General features: G+C 48.1%; 7 protein-coding genes across 7 annotated transcripts; 3 read left to right on the top strand and 4 right to left on the bottom strand.

The window, feature by feature from the left end:
* Window positions 1–317: 317 nt before the first annotated feature.
* Window positions 318–2,699, bottom strand: FIESC28_10747 (uncharacterized protein; the record flags this gene model as incomplete). The annotated part of the gene is made up of 3 exons (XM_031164877.1): window positions 318–1,170; window positions 1,235–1,936; window positions 2,023–2,699. 3 exons carry the CDS (start codon window positions 2,697–2,699, stop codon window positions 318–320), a joined length of 2,232 nt encoding a protein of 743 aa, XP_031011045.1.
* A 1,836-nt stretch (window positions 2,700–4,535) lies between these two features.
* FIESC28_10748 (uncharacterized protein) lies at window positions 4,536–5,534 on the bottom strand (the record flags this gene model as incomplete). The annotated part of the gene is made up of 1 exon (XM_031164878.1): window positions 4,536–5,534. One exon carries the CDS (start codon window positions 5,532–5,534, stop codon window positions 4,536–4,538), a length of 999 nt encoding a protein of 332 aa, XP_031011046.1.
* Window positions 5,535–6,144: 610 nt separating this feature from the next.
* FIESC28_10749 (uncharacterized protein) lies at window positions 6,145–8,187 on the top strand (the record flags this gene model as incomplete). Its single annotated transcript, XM_031164879.1, has 7 exons — window positions 6,145–6,349; window positions 6,693–6,845; window positions 6,912–7,261; window positions 7,315–7,436; window positions 7,488–7,771; window positions 7,848–7,949; window positions 8,000–8,187. The coding sequence occupies 7 exons, from the start codon at window positions 6,145–6,147 to the stop codon at window positions 8,185–8,187; spliced, it is 1,404 nt and encodes a 467-aa protein (XP_031011047.1).
* A 536-nt stretch (window positions 8,188–8,723) lies between these two features.
* FIESC28_10750 (uncharacterized protein) lies at window positions 8,724–9,181 on the bottom strand (the record flags this gene model as incomplete). Its single annotated transcript, XM_031164880.1, has 2 exons — window positions 8,724–8,883; window positions 8,943–9,181. The coding sequence occupies 2 exons, from the start codon at window positions 9,179–9,181 to the stop codon at window positions 8,724–8,726; spliced, it is 399 nt and encodes a 132-aa protein (XP_031011048.1).
* Window positions 9,182–9,969: 788 nt separating this feature from the next.
* On the top strand, window positions 9,970–12,049 carry FIESC28_10751 (uncharacterized protein; the record flags this gene model as incomplete). The annotated part of the gene is made up of 5 exons (XM_031164881.1): window positions 9,970–10,183; window positions 10,240–10,391; window positions 10,505–10,672; window positions 10,736–11,900; window positions 12,021–12,049. The coding sequence occupies 5 exons, from the start codon at window positions 9,970–9,972 to the stop codon at window positions 12,047–12,049; spliced, it is 1,728 nt and encodes a 575-aa protein (XP_031011049.1).
* A 355-nt stretch (window positions 12,050–12,404) lies between these two features.
* On the bottom strand, window positions 12,405–13,231 carry FIESC28_10752 (uncharacterized protein; the record flags this gene model as incomplete). Its single annotated transcript, XM_031164882.1, has 3 exons — window positions 12,405–12,527; window positions 12,581–12,787; window positions 12,839–13,231. 3 exons carry the CDS (start codon window positions 13,229–13,231, stop codon window positions 12,405–12,407), a joined length of 723 nt encoding a protein of 240 aa, XP_031011050.1.
* Window positions 13,232–14,047: 816 nt separating this feature from the next.
* Window positions 14,048–14,836, top strand: FIESC28_10753 (uncharacterized protein; the record flags this gene model as incomplete). Its single annotated transcript, XM_031164883.1, has 1 exon — window positions 14,048–14,836. One exon carries the CDS (start codon window positions 14,048–14,050, stop codon window positions 14,834–14,836), a length of 789 nt encoding a protein of 262 aa, XP_031011051.1.
* Between the last annotated feature and the right edge of the window lie 291 nt (window positions 14,837–15,127).

The raw sequence follows: 15,127 nt of genomic DNA on the forward strand, positions 1-15,127 counted from the left end.
TAAGCACAGAGGAAGCCTCTATCTATTCTATGTTGCTGTAACTACTGAAAAACGGTGATGTATCACCTACAGAGATAATACCCCGCATCCCGTCTTAGCTTGACAGCCCTTACAGCCAAAATATCGATTGTCACTCTCCTATTGGTACACAACTAAATCAGGCTCTCATGTTATAACGCTTTAAGCCGTTGCATCAACCCTAATGGCGAACAATACTGCCGGTGCATTTCATAGCACCGCATCAAAGCCTTTGCACTTGGTGTATACTTGCTACCAGTACAGAGTAACAAGTTGCAGAAAACCAGATGGCTCGTCCATCACGAAGAACCCGAAAACACCTCAGGCCAGGTTTCCTTCTCGCCCACAACCATGGCATAAGATACTTCAGCGTAATGCTCTGCAGCCAAGCATAGTTCAGGAGCAAGTTGGCGATACACATTCGCAAGGTTGTAGAATGCCCATGGCGCAGCGTCACTCGCCACCCCCCATCGTTTGATTTCGAGTCGTGGCCGATCCGTAATGTCATTGGGCGGACATGCAATGATGCTGTGTCCCAGGGCCTCGAGGCCCTTGAGGATCATTTTGGCTGCATCATTTAGCTGGTTGTCCTTCATCAGGTGGGCGCCGAAGGCGAAGTAGACGTCATAGAATTCTAGCCGGAAGGCGCAGTCGTTGTTTGCCGGGTAGGTTTTCTCGAGAGCCTTGATGAGTCGAATCGCCTTGGCTCCGTTGCCCGAGTCAGGATGACCAAGGAGCCTCTGGAGGTCGTCGGCAAATGCCTTGCGTTTCTGGAGGACGGACTTAGACGTGGCTTTCTTACGCAAACACAGCTCGCAGTCGCACGTGAACCCCCAGTTTTTAAAGCCCCTTTGGGCCTCTTGGTAAGATTCAAAGGGCACAGGAAGACGATAGGAGAAGAATAGTTCAGTGTCAGCAGCGAGGTCCCTCGTCGCGCGCACGATTTGCATGTCTCCGATGAAGGAGCGTCGACAGTTGCCCACACAGGAATGATTGATACGAGACGCGAGGAGCCAAATGCCCGAGGTTGTGTACTCGAAGTCTTTGCCACCCGTCATATCTTTGCTGCTGGATGTTGCCCGGAGGAATGACTCGCGACTTGTCCTCGGAGCACCAAAATTATTAAGGGAGGTAATCTTTTCTACCAGGAATCTGAATCTCGGTTAGTCGCTTGACTCAGCTGAAATATCAGTCAAATTGACAGAAGATAACTCACGAATCGACTACAGGGGTACCGTCAGTCTCCAAGACCGTGGCCTTTCGGTAATCGGCGTGGTGAAGGTCTCCAAACTCAGCGGACAACGACAAGTTGTGGTACAGTTTCTGTACAATCAAGGTCAAGAGCTGTGCCTGGCCACCCATTACCATCCTCTTGGTGGCAAGATTCATCAGGATTTTGGTCTGTTTTCTGGATTGCTCATCGCCAGCAAAGCTATAGGCGAACGCCTTTTCGCAGAGAAGGAGCTCTCCCGCTGAGACCGCCTTGGTGGTGAAGAGCCCTTTGCCCTGGTCAGGCGACTCGCGAATCTCAACCGGCGCCGAGAAGGTGGCACAGTCGATGAAGGGAGGTGTGATTTCAGCCTGCTTATACATTTGCTTGAAATCGTACTCGCCTGTCTGCTGTTCTTTGAGTCGCTCGTTGATCCGATCTTTCTCGGAGCTGGCTGCATTATTTTCTGGGAACAACTGTGTAAGTTTCTCCAATGTCTCGAGACTCTGCTGATATTCACCGAGCTCATACAATGCTCGAGCCTTGCGGAAGAGTGACTTTTCGGATGGCATGGCAGGATTGGTGGCTTGCTCGATATCCAACAAGGCCTGCTTCGGTCGATCCAGGTTCAGGTTTGCAAGCGAGCGGTTGAGGAAAGCGAGCTGTCTCTCTTCCAAAGTTTGACCCGCTTGAATAGCTAAAGAGTACCTAGATGGCTGTCAGTTACGTGCTATCGGCTGCCCAACTGCTTGGTCTGATCTTCAGAGTCTGACAAGCCGAGGTGAGAAACATACAGTCGCAGTGCTTCAGCCCATTTCTTAGCCTGTACAGCTTTGTTGCCTTGCTTTCGAATGTCAGTGCTGTTCTTGTCTGAGATCACCATCGATGGCCTCCAGTGCGAGGGAATGCGGTCGTCAGCTCCGTCTAGCCGGATAATATCACTAGGATGGTCGACTCTCAGCGAGTATGTACCGTCCGTGGCACATTTGAAAAAGGGTTCTTTGAGGATGTAGACCATGTTTGGCTTGAGGATCTCAGTGGCAGGGACGATAGTCTCGTCAGGCTGGTGATAGAGCTGGAGCAACACAGCGGTTCCCTTCTCATCCTCCACAATGGCCATCACAGCCGTAATACGATCGGGGGGCGTGAGGACGCGGAGCATGATCTTCTTCCCTCGATGATGGGTTTCGAGTCTCATATCAGAGATCATGATGGGTTCCAGGTCATTGGCAGAAAGAATGCAAGGTGGATAAGGCGCTGGGACCTGCGTGGTAGCGATTGTGTTTTCGGTCGACTGAGGGCGATATGAGCTGGCCATGAGCTTCATCATGAAGGACGAGACGAGTTGTTGAGAAGGGGGGTGATCTCTCACGGCTTGACCCTTTCTTCGGGCTGCCCGTTCTGCAGCGGCCTGAATTTGCTTCAGGTAGCCGATGTACTGGCTCTCGTTTGAGACATCTTTGATATCCATCTTGGCATGGAGTTTAATACTTGAGGCTGTGTTAGAGTTCAAACAGTAATTCAGAGTATACAGCTCGAGGTTTAAGTCCTCAGCCACTTCTTAAATAATGAGTTGACGGACCGCAGCTGAAAACAATAGACAGCCAAAAATGCCTCGTCAGGCCATCATGACGGTAGGCCTCGCACAGGTGACCGCATATTTGTGACCAATTGTGGCCAACGCTTTTGATCGTTCCGCCAACAGATTTGCGAGACATCACCCCTGTCGCCGTTTGCCCAATTCAAAGCTCAACAACCAGAGGTAACCCAACGAATTAATGATCTTTGGAGAACGGAATGACCCACCAACAGAAAACGAAACTATTGTTAGCAATAGTTCAAATTTTATTAAATAGATTTGAAATGTTTCTATTATACCTTGGCACTTCCAACAGCAAGCTAACACGTCCGACACGATGTTATCATCTGGTACCTTCAGTATATTTTTAAAACTTTCAACCTCTTTGTTAAACCTAGAGACAAATCTTGAATCAAGGTATGCCTAGAAAATCAAGCATATAGAAGCAGATTTGTAGAGTCCTGTCCTTCTTTTACTTCTTTAACTTTCGTGACATGAATTTCATACAAGATATCCCGCCCGATAGGCCAAGAAAGCTTCCTAAAGTCTGGTGGCTCCACGCAGTAATCTCTTTCGTCGCTTCATAATGCTACAATGGGATCTGCGATCAGGCGAGTCCATTGTTTGATAGTCGCGACGAAAATTGAGTAGGTCGGCATAAAGGACCATTGACTGAAACTGAAATGTGAGTACTGAACCTTCGAGGCTCGCTTGTGCTTGCGACTGCGGGGTATAAGATGGTCGGCCTCCCGCATGTGGTGAGGCCTCCTTCGCATATTCGACTGTACCCACGCACCTAATTCTCATAACTGTCAGACATGGTATACGTCTGGGTTGACGATCGGCGACTTACGTGGTTGTCTGTTATTAGCTAGATGTTATGAGGAGACAAAGTGTAATGGATGCCTAACGCCAAGGATATAGTCCTAGATGTATCTTGGCTGCGTCTCGATGACCAGGATGCCTGATTCTCACAATCATGCTAGGCATAGAATGGAACTTTCCAGTTGGTGGTGCGGCATTCTTGGTTATATACCTGCAGCTACAAACCATTGCTTTGCACATTACACAGAAACTGAAGTTCAAAACAAATTTCTAGTTACTCGGTTTAACCTACAATTATCGAACTTTCCATTCAAATCATGGTACACGGGTCTATCTCTTCCCAAATCTCCAATGATATTAGCGAACTGTCCACTACTTTATCGTCCAATGTCCAAGATCTGGGTCTCGCTCCCGGGCCAAAACACCCCCTGATATGTTTCATTTGCAATAGTCCCAGCCAACGAAAAACAACAAGATGTTCGAATCGCAACGGGAATGCAGGCCGTCCCTACGACAAGTGTACGAACTGTGGGAAGTTCTTAGGTTTTGTAGATGAAAGAGGCAATATTCCTAACAATCCACTATGTCACTGCGGCCGATCCAGCAAATCTCAGGTAACTGGTCAGAATAGTGGAAATCCTGGTGGTTGGCATTATGTTTGTAGGCTGGGCACCTGCAACTACTATGTTGTACGGACGAATCGGAATAATGAACAGATCAGACTTTCCGGGGACATGGTGGAGCAATTTGCAAGCCTGAAGCTGATATAAAGAAGAAGTTGAGCGTGCAAAGTTGAGGCTACATGTGGACAATAGAGGAGCGAAAGCATGAGACGTCAACTTCTTTTTCCCTCGGTTTTCATCTACCTCCTATGTATTTAATGAACTTTGATGGGTTTGAGTCTTAGTTTTGAGAGAGCAGCCTGGTCAGTGGAATAAAATAAATCACAGTGTGCCAAGCGCACCACAACTTCCAGGTTTTCGAGTCATCTTGAGCCGTGCGCTTCACCAAGACTCTCCAGGAAACCACAGCCCCTAACGCAAGGGGAAGACAAGCCACGATACCGGGCTTGAGATTCCAGAAGCTCGCACAAAGCACACTCCAGAAGGGCACGGAACAGGCGATGATGATGCGTGTTTGCAAGTCCCCGATCACCAGCGGCAGCGTCTTGCGGTCGCGGGCCTTGTCACCCTCCTGATCCTTGAGGTCCTGCACGCTCATCGTCGTGAGGATGATGCCGCTTATGACTGTTATCCATATCATTCCTTGCGCGCTCACGGTGTTCTCAGGTCCGATGCAAATCTTGAGAGACATGGTGTTGACAACTGCATAAGCCACTGCGATGATGCCGTCGCGGACGACCTCGTCACTGCCACAAAGATCGTTGTAGTAAAATGTCAAGACTTGCATGAGTAGTCCCTCGCTTCCCACACCCATGCTGTAGTTGCAAGCCAGTGCGATGGGCGAAACGAACAGAGCAGCTCGACGAGTCTGATCCGGGGTGATCATTCCTGATGGGATTGGCCGCCACGGCTTATTTATGCTGTCTTCCAGAACCGAAGCTGGTGAGCGTTGATTGGCAAAGTTGAACAAAAGAATTGTGAAGACGTTCGAGAGGATAACTTTTGGCAAACGGCCGAGTATGTCGATTGGATGCGAGTGAGGGCCATCGAGTAGTTCGTTATTGGAGAGAGCACCAGTCATGCCAAAGAGAATCCCAGGGGTGCTGAATGTAAAGATATCGCTCTTGACAAATGCCCAGAACACCCTGATTGCGTAGAAACGAGAGCGGTCTGGGATGCGAGCCTCGGAGGCTACGACTATCGGCGAGCCATGGGTATTCTTAGATCCGAAGGCTGTCTTCTCTTCCAATGGATGAAAGGCCGACGTCAGTTGGGCCATCGTACTGGTGGGGGTCATAATCGAATTGCTGTAAGGCTCGCAACTCGAAAGGACTCTGCCTATTGACTTCTCTGTGAAAGAAAGCTAATAAAGGTTTTGTTCGTGCCTGCGATGCAAGAACTGCTTTGAGAACGGAGAATTTTGGCAAAGATATAGCTTGGGGTGAAGACTCCAATACCAGCGAACGACAACTCAACAACGATAGGTGCGGCTTGTGCCATATATATATGACAACCTAGCTGCATGTCCTGACTTAGTCTCGACTCCATGGTTTCAAGGTCAGATTGGTGTAGCGTATTCAACGATATTGCGGCGTATTCATAGCGTATTGACAGCGTATTTGTAGCGTATCTGGGTTAAAATGCAGCGGCGCCGCCCCACCGCTAGTACTGTTTGGATCCACCGCATAAGCCTCCTCTGCGTATTTTACCTGTCTTCGCAAGAATCCACCTTGATGTAAGCCGCACGGCTTTTTACAAAAGCAAGGGATTATCATACTTGCGAAAATGCAAAGCAGATGTTATTTCTCCTTACCCATTCACGGCTAAAACTTCTTTTGATATCGTAAACTTCTATGGATCATTCTCACAATCTCGCGACTCCAGTTACAATGGTATCATTCGATCAGACAACCGCTTGGAATTTGTTCAGTTCTTACAATGGATCGATTTTCGAAACTGCGGCGACCTCTCGCGCCCTGACCGCCGTAGTCGCTGGACTTGCCGTCCACCACCTAATCCTGCGCAAAGGCGAATGGCATCTGAAGGCGCCCATCATCATTGAAACCTGGCTATGCTTTTTCCCAGTTCTCTACGGTCTTGAAACTTTGTGGGGGGTTGGGAGTAATATGGGAAACGCCATCAATGTCTTATACTTTATGTCAATACTCACCTTGTCGCTACTGATTAGTATTGTCGTATATCGGATTTTCTTCCATAGATTGAAGAGTTTCCCTGGTCCGAGACTGGCTGCGATTTCTAAGTTGTGGCACAGCGCCAACTGCGTCGGAGCGAAGAACCACCTGCTCTTGGAGCAGATGAGGAAGCAGTACGGAGATTTCGTGCGCACAGGTTGTTACCCACCTCCGATGAAAGCTATACCGGCTAATACGTTTTCTTGAATCTTCAGGCCCAAATGAGATAACCATATTTGATCCAGAGACGCTTGTAAAAATTGATGGACCCGGAAGTAAAACGCGCAAGTCTGATTTCTATGACTTCTTGTGGCCCGCAGCTGGTCTAGTCAACTTCCGGGACGTTCCTTTCCATGATGCACGCCGCAGGATCTGGATGCAAGCTGTCTCTGCCAAGAGTGTGTTACGGCCTTGGTTTGATCTTGCCCTTTGAAGTTGACTGCTGACCAATGCCCCGTACATAGACCTTCCTATCTACGAGTCCCAGATCGCTGACCATGCAGAGAAATGGGAAAAGCTCATCGCAACTCATGCTGCTAAAGCAATCGTGGTCCCGTTCAGAGATATGGCATACTGGTATGCATTCGACGTGATGGGTATGTTCATGCTGTCTGAATCCTTCGACATGATCAGCAGCAGCGGGAGCCATTGGGCCGTCGACAATCTCCGTCGTGCGATGAAGATTCTAGGGCCATGCCAAATGACGCCGTGGTTGGCACAGATAGGCTTCAAGTATCTGAAAGGATATTGGCTCGTGCGTGACTGGCACGCTACAGTGAACTGGTGCAGAGAGCGTCTGCAAGACCGTATCAAAGTAAGTTTCAGCCTACAACCTGATCAACGAGGGTTGTGACTAACCTTGGCCAGAACGACAACGGAGCCACGAATATCGCATCTTATTTGATATCTGACTCGATTTGTAATGACTCGGTAGAAAAAGACGAGAACCTTCTGACTGGCGAAGCAGTTGTTGGTATCATTGCAGGCAGGTTTGTGATATCAATATTCACACCCCTTAAGACAATACTGATCCTTTTCAGTGATACGACCGGCCCTACACTGACGATGGTGTTTTATCTGCTCGCCAAACATCCCGAACATCAGTCTAAACTATACGAAGAGCTCCAGCAAATCGATGTCACAGACCGAGAGGCATTGAAGAAATTACCGCATCTGAACGCCATCATTGATGAAACTATGCGCTGCTACCCTGCCATCATGACTGGAGGGAACAGGGACACTCCACCAGAAGGGATGGCGATAGCAGGACGTTTCATCCCAGGTGACGTGACGATTGTATCACCACGTTATAGTATTTTTCGATGTGAGTTATAACCTTCGGCAGAAAGTTGTTGTAAATGGACAAAAAAGCCCTGCTGACGTTTCTTTCTTAATTGCAGCTGAAAGATGTTACATCGACCCTCATGAGTTCATACCCGAGCGCTGGACCAGCAGACCCGACTTGGTCAAAGATAGCCGGTCCTTTCGGCCATTCGCATCTGGTATATATCCCGGTCCCGAACTGTTCACGATGACTGACTTGACATCAAAGGACGATATTCATGTGTTGGTAAAAGCCTAGCACTTACACAGCTTCGCGTAGTCACGGCCCTGTTCGTATCCAAGTTCCACTTTGCCTTTGCTCCAGGGGAGGACCCGGATTTGACCGTGAAGAGTATGAAGGATCAGTTCACTACAGCGCCTGGTCCGCTCAAGCTAGTATTTGAGTCAAGGAATTGACCTGTTCGTATTACAATAAACTCATCAATATCTAATATTAAAACTATTATTGAGAAGAAGGATGCCTTGCCTTGCCCTGAACCTCCTCTTCTCTCAAACTTGTGATAAGCTGAAACTACTCTACCTACAACTCGTCCATCAAACAATCTCTCTGAAGACGTTTACAGTCTTATTCTCCTCTGCCGGGATCCAACTTTTCTTTCTTTCCGCCTTTTCGTCTTAGTCTAACAGAAGGTATAGGCTGGCTACAAAATGCCCTCTTCGCTTCAATCCGGCTTTTCCCCCTTCTGCCAAGATCAAGAATTGACAACCACAAGCACATTTCTACAACAACCACAATAATGCGCCTACAGCTCGTCCCATACAATCGGGTAATCAATGGATAGGCTCTTGTAAGTATAGGGAATGTTTCTTATTTCTTCTGGCTTAATAGAATACAGGAGAGAAAACCGGAGTGCCCGGAGAAAATAAACTCCAATCTCATCGCCCCAAACGTCACCCCCACACGTTCTCAGCACCAAATATAACACGTAGACCTAGTTAGGGTAAGGCCATGTCTGCTGGCCTCGGTCCTTGCTCCTGTAAGGGCAATCAACGCTGTAAGAGGAAAACTGGACAGATTGACAGTAAGAGTCCAGAACCTGGACGCCCTTCCCCTTGCATCCGCGATTTTGCCAATATTTAACCAAGCAACCACTAAATAATGCATTAGTCACGCCGTAGCATAGAAAGACGAATATTGATGGTTTACGTACCTTCCTTCAACCCGAAGGGAACCGATGTTTGTCACTTCATGACAGATGTGAACGTTATCGCCTTGGAATGCCTGACGCTCAACAACCCTATCACATGATGGCCCAACGGAAGTGTAGACAACGGCATTGCCTCTGGCGCGAGCTTCAAGAGTCTGAGCCTCGGGTTCAATAGGCGTCGCTGAAGAGAGAGTGGCCAAAGACACAAAAAGGGCTAAAGCGGAGATCTTGATAGCGACCATGGTGGCGAGTTGCGTATAAGAATTGATTGACTTGAATAGTGTTGTAGATAAATGGTTGAGCTTGAAGATTTGATCAACATAATATAGAGAAGGATCTAGTGCAATTATATAGGTAAGTGTTCTGTAGCAAGTGTTGTTTGTAGCTAGCTGAACACCATAGACAATCTGGCCGCTTTACATTGTGAATACGCTTTACGCTGAAGATACGCAGATTGATTATAAGAAAGGGCTGGACGATGTCAATGATCTGCACAATACGCTTTGCGGGATAAGTAAATACGCATGTAAGCAGACGCACAGATGTTTCGATTGCAGGGATTGTGTGAACGAGGCAGGGCGGTGATATTTTAAGCGACAAGGAAACGAATATGTGGACCATTGGAGACCGAAAGCATGTCAGTTGGAATTTGATCTCAACTACTCGGTGGGAGAATGAGCGGGAAAATTGTCATATATCATCCTCAGATCCCAAGTCAAAAACCCAACGCATAGTCGCGATGAGTGTGTTTCAACTCCCCGCTTTCAACATGTTGCTCTAGTTCCCTGCCTGCTCCAAGACTTTCATCAAACCTCGCATCTTAAACCTCAAGTCGAATTATTTTTAGCGTTAACCCGTAGTGAATCCGCTAGCGCGCGGTTACAGGTGCTGTCACGGCCGTGCACCGTTTAGTTGCACGTGGATTTGTTTTTGTCAACTCACCCACTCTCGGACAAAGAAACCTAACCTTCACCTTCCTCATAAAGCGCGGCGTCGCATCGCACTGAACCAAAACATAGCAGGCGGCAAGATGACGGATAACGCATACGACCTGGAAAAGGCCCTATCAGCCATTGAGGACTCAGACCTGCGCTATCCTCAGAACTGGATTCTCGAGCGATACCTTGAACTGTCGACTGACCCTGATGCTTCGGCTCGGTATCTATTCCAAGAGCGCAAGAGAGGCGCCGGGATTCCCGACCTGAAACCATTTCTCACTAATTGGAACGAACTGGTTTCCTTTTGTGAGTCATATTCCCTGTCTTGTTCCTTGTGATTCACTTCTGATAGGGATCGGCAGATGGGTCCCAACAACGATCACCCAACAAAGAACTGGTCGACAAGGTTCATGCACGAGATGACGCCAGGTGCTGCATCACCGGATTGGAAGGTTCCTCTCTGGATCCCTTGATTGTGTCGCCACTTCCTTCCATCGATAAGTCTGTTACAAAGGTTAGTAGGACCAGGGCTATTTTTCCTATCGCCTATCGCGTTAGACCACTCCGCCATCCCGCCTTTTCCATTTGTTTTCCATGCCAACAGTGGCTAACAAGGTACTCCATCAGTTTCAATCCGAGATACTTGACGTCTTTCTAGGCCATGATGTGGCTCGAGAACTGCGAGACAACGGGACTCGTCCTGATGGCCCTCAAAACTATTGGCTAGTCCGCCAATCTGCCGCGGCAGCATTGTCACAGGGTTATATCAAGGTTCAGTGGACAACAGTCCCCGAAGTAAGTCTATCCATAAAGTGGCTACAGCCAATGTCCATGAAGATCTCTCTGACATCTACACAGTATACCGTCTCCCTGATCCTTATTGGCGGTCCCGACCGGCCCTCAATTCTGGACAAGATGACAACAATCCAGTGGTATACCTTTGAGGATCACTCTAAGTCCGGCATAGCCCTTCCGGATTCATCCCTGCTGGAGGCATGGGCAAGTTTTGCGGAGCCTGTACGGTGGAGTCTAGTTGCGAAAGACGTTGCTTCCAGACACCCGCAACCTCTACCAATCACCACTGCAGTCACTTCATTTATCCACCGACAATTATCGGGCTTCGCCGCCCTTGCGTTCTCGACAATCTGTCGACTACTGCCGCCTCCACTTAGAATGCAGATTTACTCTCACATGTGGCGTCTTGGTGCTCGTCTGTACGGGTCATCATCCAGTTTGAAAGTTCAACGGCTCCCCTTTGGCATGTATCTAAAGGAGGGTAGCCCAGAGCAGCACCGAGGGCTAGTCAACGAGTATGGTACTTTACAACAGCTGCGCAAACATACGACTGTACCTGTCCCTCGCCCTTTGGACTTGGTATCCGGCTCGGAAGCCACTTACTTGATCATGTCTCGAATTCCTGGACGACCTGCAGGCGCTTCCATTGACTCGTTTACCGAAATCCAGATGAACAGTTTTAAAAGGGACTTGCAACAATACCTACGACAGATTCGGGCAATGCCAAAGCAGGTAGCTCCTGATCACTCTATCTGCAATGCTGTTGGTGGTCCTTGCCACGATTTCCGTATTTCCGCTAGTCAACCCTGGGATGAAGAACAAGGGGACTTCTTCGGACCCTTCGTCGACGAGGACGAATTTAACAAGACTCTTCAGACGCGAGCACTTCCCAGCATTGCCCACACCTCCGGCCATGAGATTGTCTTTACACACGGGGACTTGAATCTGAGAAATGTCATGGTACAAAATGGTAGAATCTCCGGTATCATCGATTGGGAAAATGCTGGCTGGTTCCCAGACTACTGGGAATACACAAAGATACACTATGTTACCAAGCTTCATAAGCGGTGGTTGAAAGCTATGGATGAGGTCCTCTGCGAATTTGGGGATTTCAAAAGTGAGATGATACAGAGTCTCAGCTATGAGAGTACTGCATGTAAAGACAAGAAACTCCCCATCCTTTCCAGCTCTGTTCAGTGGAATTCCAAATATGAAAACGGCTCAGGTGGTAAGATATGGGTCGTCCAATGCATGCTAGGCAGCAGGACACCCCGCTTATTGGGGCGGTTTGACAAGATCAGACATCACCACCAGTCAATGGGCACCACGCTTATGCTTATTTTTATAGTTCTCTACTTAGTTACTTTGCAACATTGATGTGCAAGAGGTTTCATTAGGATAGCTCACGGTATATGTTTAGTCCTCCTTGTACCTAGGACTTGGAATCTGCTCAGTTATCATACTGCAAAAAGAATGTTTTAAATGGTGGATCGACGCTGTCAGTAGGGAAGGATGTCGAAAAGGCGAGTACCTCCATAAGTTTTACAGACCATGATCGAAAGGCACGTCACCTATCAGACATTTGAACATTCGAAAGAGAAATGGATGTACTATAGATCACCAACTGAATGGCTTCCACAAAACCCTCCAGTGAAACTCCCAGTAAGCTTTGAAGTAAGCAATGGCTCTCGCCCCCAAATACTCCGCCAAGAATCTGTCACTAGCCCCCAAATTACGCAGAGCTAGCCCTGTTGTACTTCCCAAGAATATTCATACCACGCAGCGAAATAACAAATGCAGCCAAGCAAACACTTTCCAGCACCATCACACCAAGTCCTGCAGCAAAGGTGTATGTCTGTATCACATCATCAGTACAAGTTTGGCTCAGTACATAAATTGATATCTTACCAATTCTGTGCATAAGCCCGCCCAGGGAATGTAACTCTGTCGTGAATTGTTCTGACAGGTCCAGGACCAGAGATCCCAGTGATTGTTGCGGAGAACCTCCTTGTCGACGATGAAGTAGATAGTCACGGCGATCCATCCAGCAATATTGATACCAGAGCTGACCAAGACTGCAACAGTGTGCATGGCTCCATCGCGCATTGACCGGAACTATTCCAATTAGACCATGTGATGTAAGCTTGAAGATATCCGATGACTTACAAAGCTGAGACGAGTAGCAAGAGCCAACACCTGAACAAAAGATGCAAACGCACCCATAGCTAGCATAAGCCACGTAGACAGCATATCAATGGTAGCCCATCTCGTCCTCATCCAACCATTCTCATCTCGATCCACAGAGTTATGCGTAGTCTTCCACACATTGACCGCATGGGCCAACAAACTAAGAATGCTCAAATTGACAAGAAGAATAAGAACACGCAGAGAAAGTCGGACAGTATCCAAACTCCCAGCAGACTTGGGCGGTGCACGACATTGCTTCAGAAGAGCCTGCTCGTCAGAAACATGTCTTGGTGCCTTTTCCTCTTCGACTTCATCATGAGGATCAAGACGGTTGGAGTATGACTCGTAGCCTGATGGCACGCTGAGATCCATGTTAAAGTGATGAGTAAAAACAAAGATAAAAATAAGCTTGATGAATAACCTTTTTTTAGCGGGACATGTTTCTACTTATGCCACGAGATGCATTCATGACCAAATTTTCGGGGTAAGAAGTTTTATCTAAGCTTACCAGGTCTCGAGCGCAGTCAGCCTCGCTTAGTTCCGACACCGCCTCCCTCGCCGGGGACTCGAAGGAAGCTTACCATCAGCCCTAAACCAAAGTACAGATCCTCTAATGTGATCCTTTCGGGAGAAATCTGACAGCAGGGATCTTCGTCTGAGGCTCTTATTGGGTAGAGTCGCGAAATAAGCGGCGCAGCTTCACTAGCTCGGCCAGCTCGGCTTGTTTACTTACCCAAAGTAGACTAGGTCTCCACTAATCGGCGACCTTGTCATTCATAGGTCTGCTATTCCTAGAGGGGCTGAGTGATCCTTCAACGGAGTAATTGGTCGGAAGTGGGAGCTGAGATACAGCTACTGAGATCACAGCATTATCATGGGATGAACTAGTGACTTTTTCACTGCCACACTAATTTAGTTTGATGGGAAAATTATGAAATTGCATGCAGTAGGGCTGACGGTCAGCGGTGAAGCACGTTGGGGTCTAAACATCAACAGCGCATCGTGCTGTGATGCCGGAGACGATGTGGATATAAGAGCATTGCCATCGCTGTCTAAAGTATCATTATTATCACTCACCATCACATCTTCATCACTCACCTCACTCATCAACTAATCACTCTCTTCAGTCATCTTATTACAATAACATCTTGGACTTTATCCATTAATACTTCTTCCACAACCATCAACATGCAGTTCCTATCAATGCTCCTCCTCGCCGGCTCAGCTCTCGCAGCTCCCAGCGCCCCTTCATCCCACCAATCCCGCGCCGCAGCCAGCATCGATGACATGCTCCCACCCATCGTACCCATCAACACAAGAAGTGGTGACCGGGACCTCATCTCCAAGATCATCACCGCCCCCACCCAAGTCGAGCGTCTCAAGCTCCTCGACCAGCCCGGTGACTTCATCTTCGACTTCAAGGCCGCCACCGGCGCTGGAGAATCCAAGGGCAAGGGTGGACGCTCCGTCTCTGCTACTGCCCTCACCATGCCTGCTCTTATCGGCAACGGCGCTTCCATGACCGTTGCTTTCCTGGGTCCTTGTGGCATGAACACTGCCCATGTGCACAACCGCGCTACTGAGCTTAACATCATTGTCAAGGGCCGTCTTGTTACCAACTTTGTCACTGAGAACGGTCAGAAGCCTGTTGCCAACACTATGGATACTTTCCAGATGGCTGTCTTTCCCCAGGGCGCTATTCACCAGGAGTTCAACCCTGACTGTGAAGATGCTGTCTTTGTCGCTGCTTTCGACAACGTTGACCCTGGTGTCAACCAGATCGCCCAGAACTTCTTTTCTCTGAATGGCGATGTTGTTTCTGCTACTCTGGGTGGTGTTCAGACTATTGATGGCAAGGACATTGAGTCTTTCCGCGAGCACATCCCTGCCAACATTGCTCTTGGTATTGATGCTTGTCTTAACAAGTGTGGTATCAAGAGAAACGCTAAGCGCGACTTGAACGAGCTATTGAACTAAACGGGATATGGATATGATCATCTGGCGCATGGGTATAGAATGGCAGGATAAATTGCGTGTATATACTTGGATTCTTGTTGATACTTAGATTGTTTCTACTTTAGCTTGTTTTGCTTTTCAAATTTAGACTTTTTCAAATTCACCTCGCTGTTCGACGTGTGGTCAACTCTGCTTTATCATAACTTTGTTCTGGAACTTTCTTCCTCATCCAATAAATATCATCCAGGGCTTGACATACCCTAAGTTAAGCTTTTAACATGACCGTACCACACTAATCTGCCACGTCTCTCA

Source organism: Fusarium coffeatum, assembly GCF_003316985.1.
Source record: "Fusarium coffeatum strain FIESC_28 chromosome Unknown BRIP53273_contig_330, whole genome shotgun sequence".
Classification (NCBI taxonomy): domain Eukaryota; kingdom Fungi; phylum Ascomycota; class Sordariomycetes; order Hypocreales; family Nectriaceae; genus Fusarium; species Fusarium coffeatum.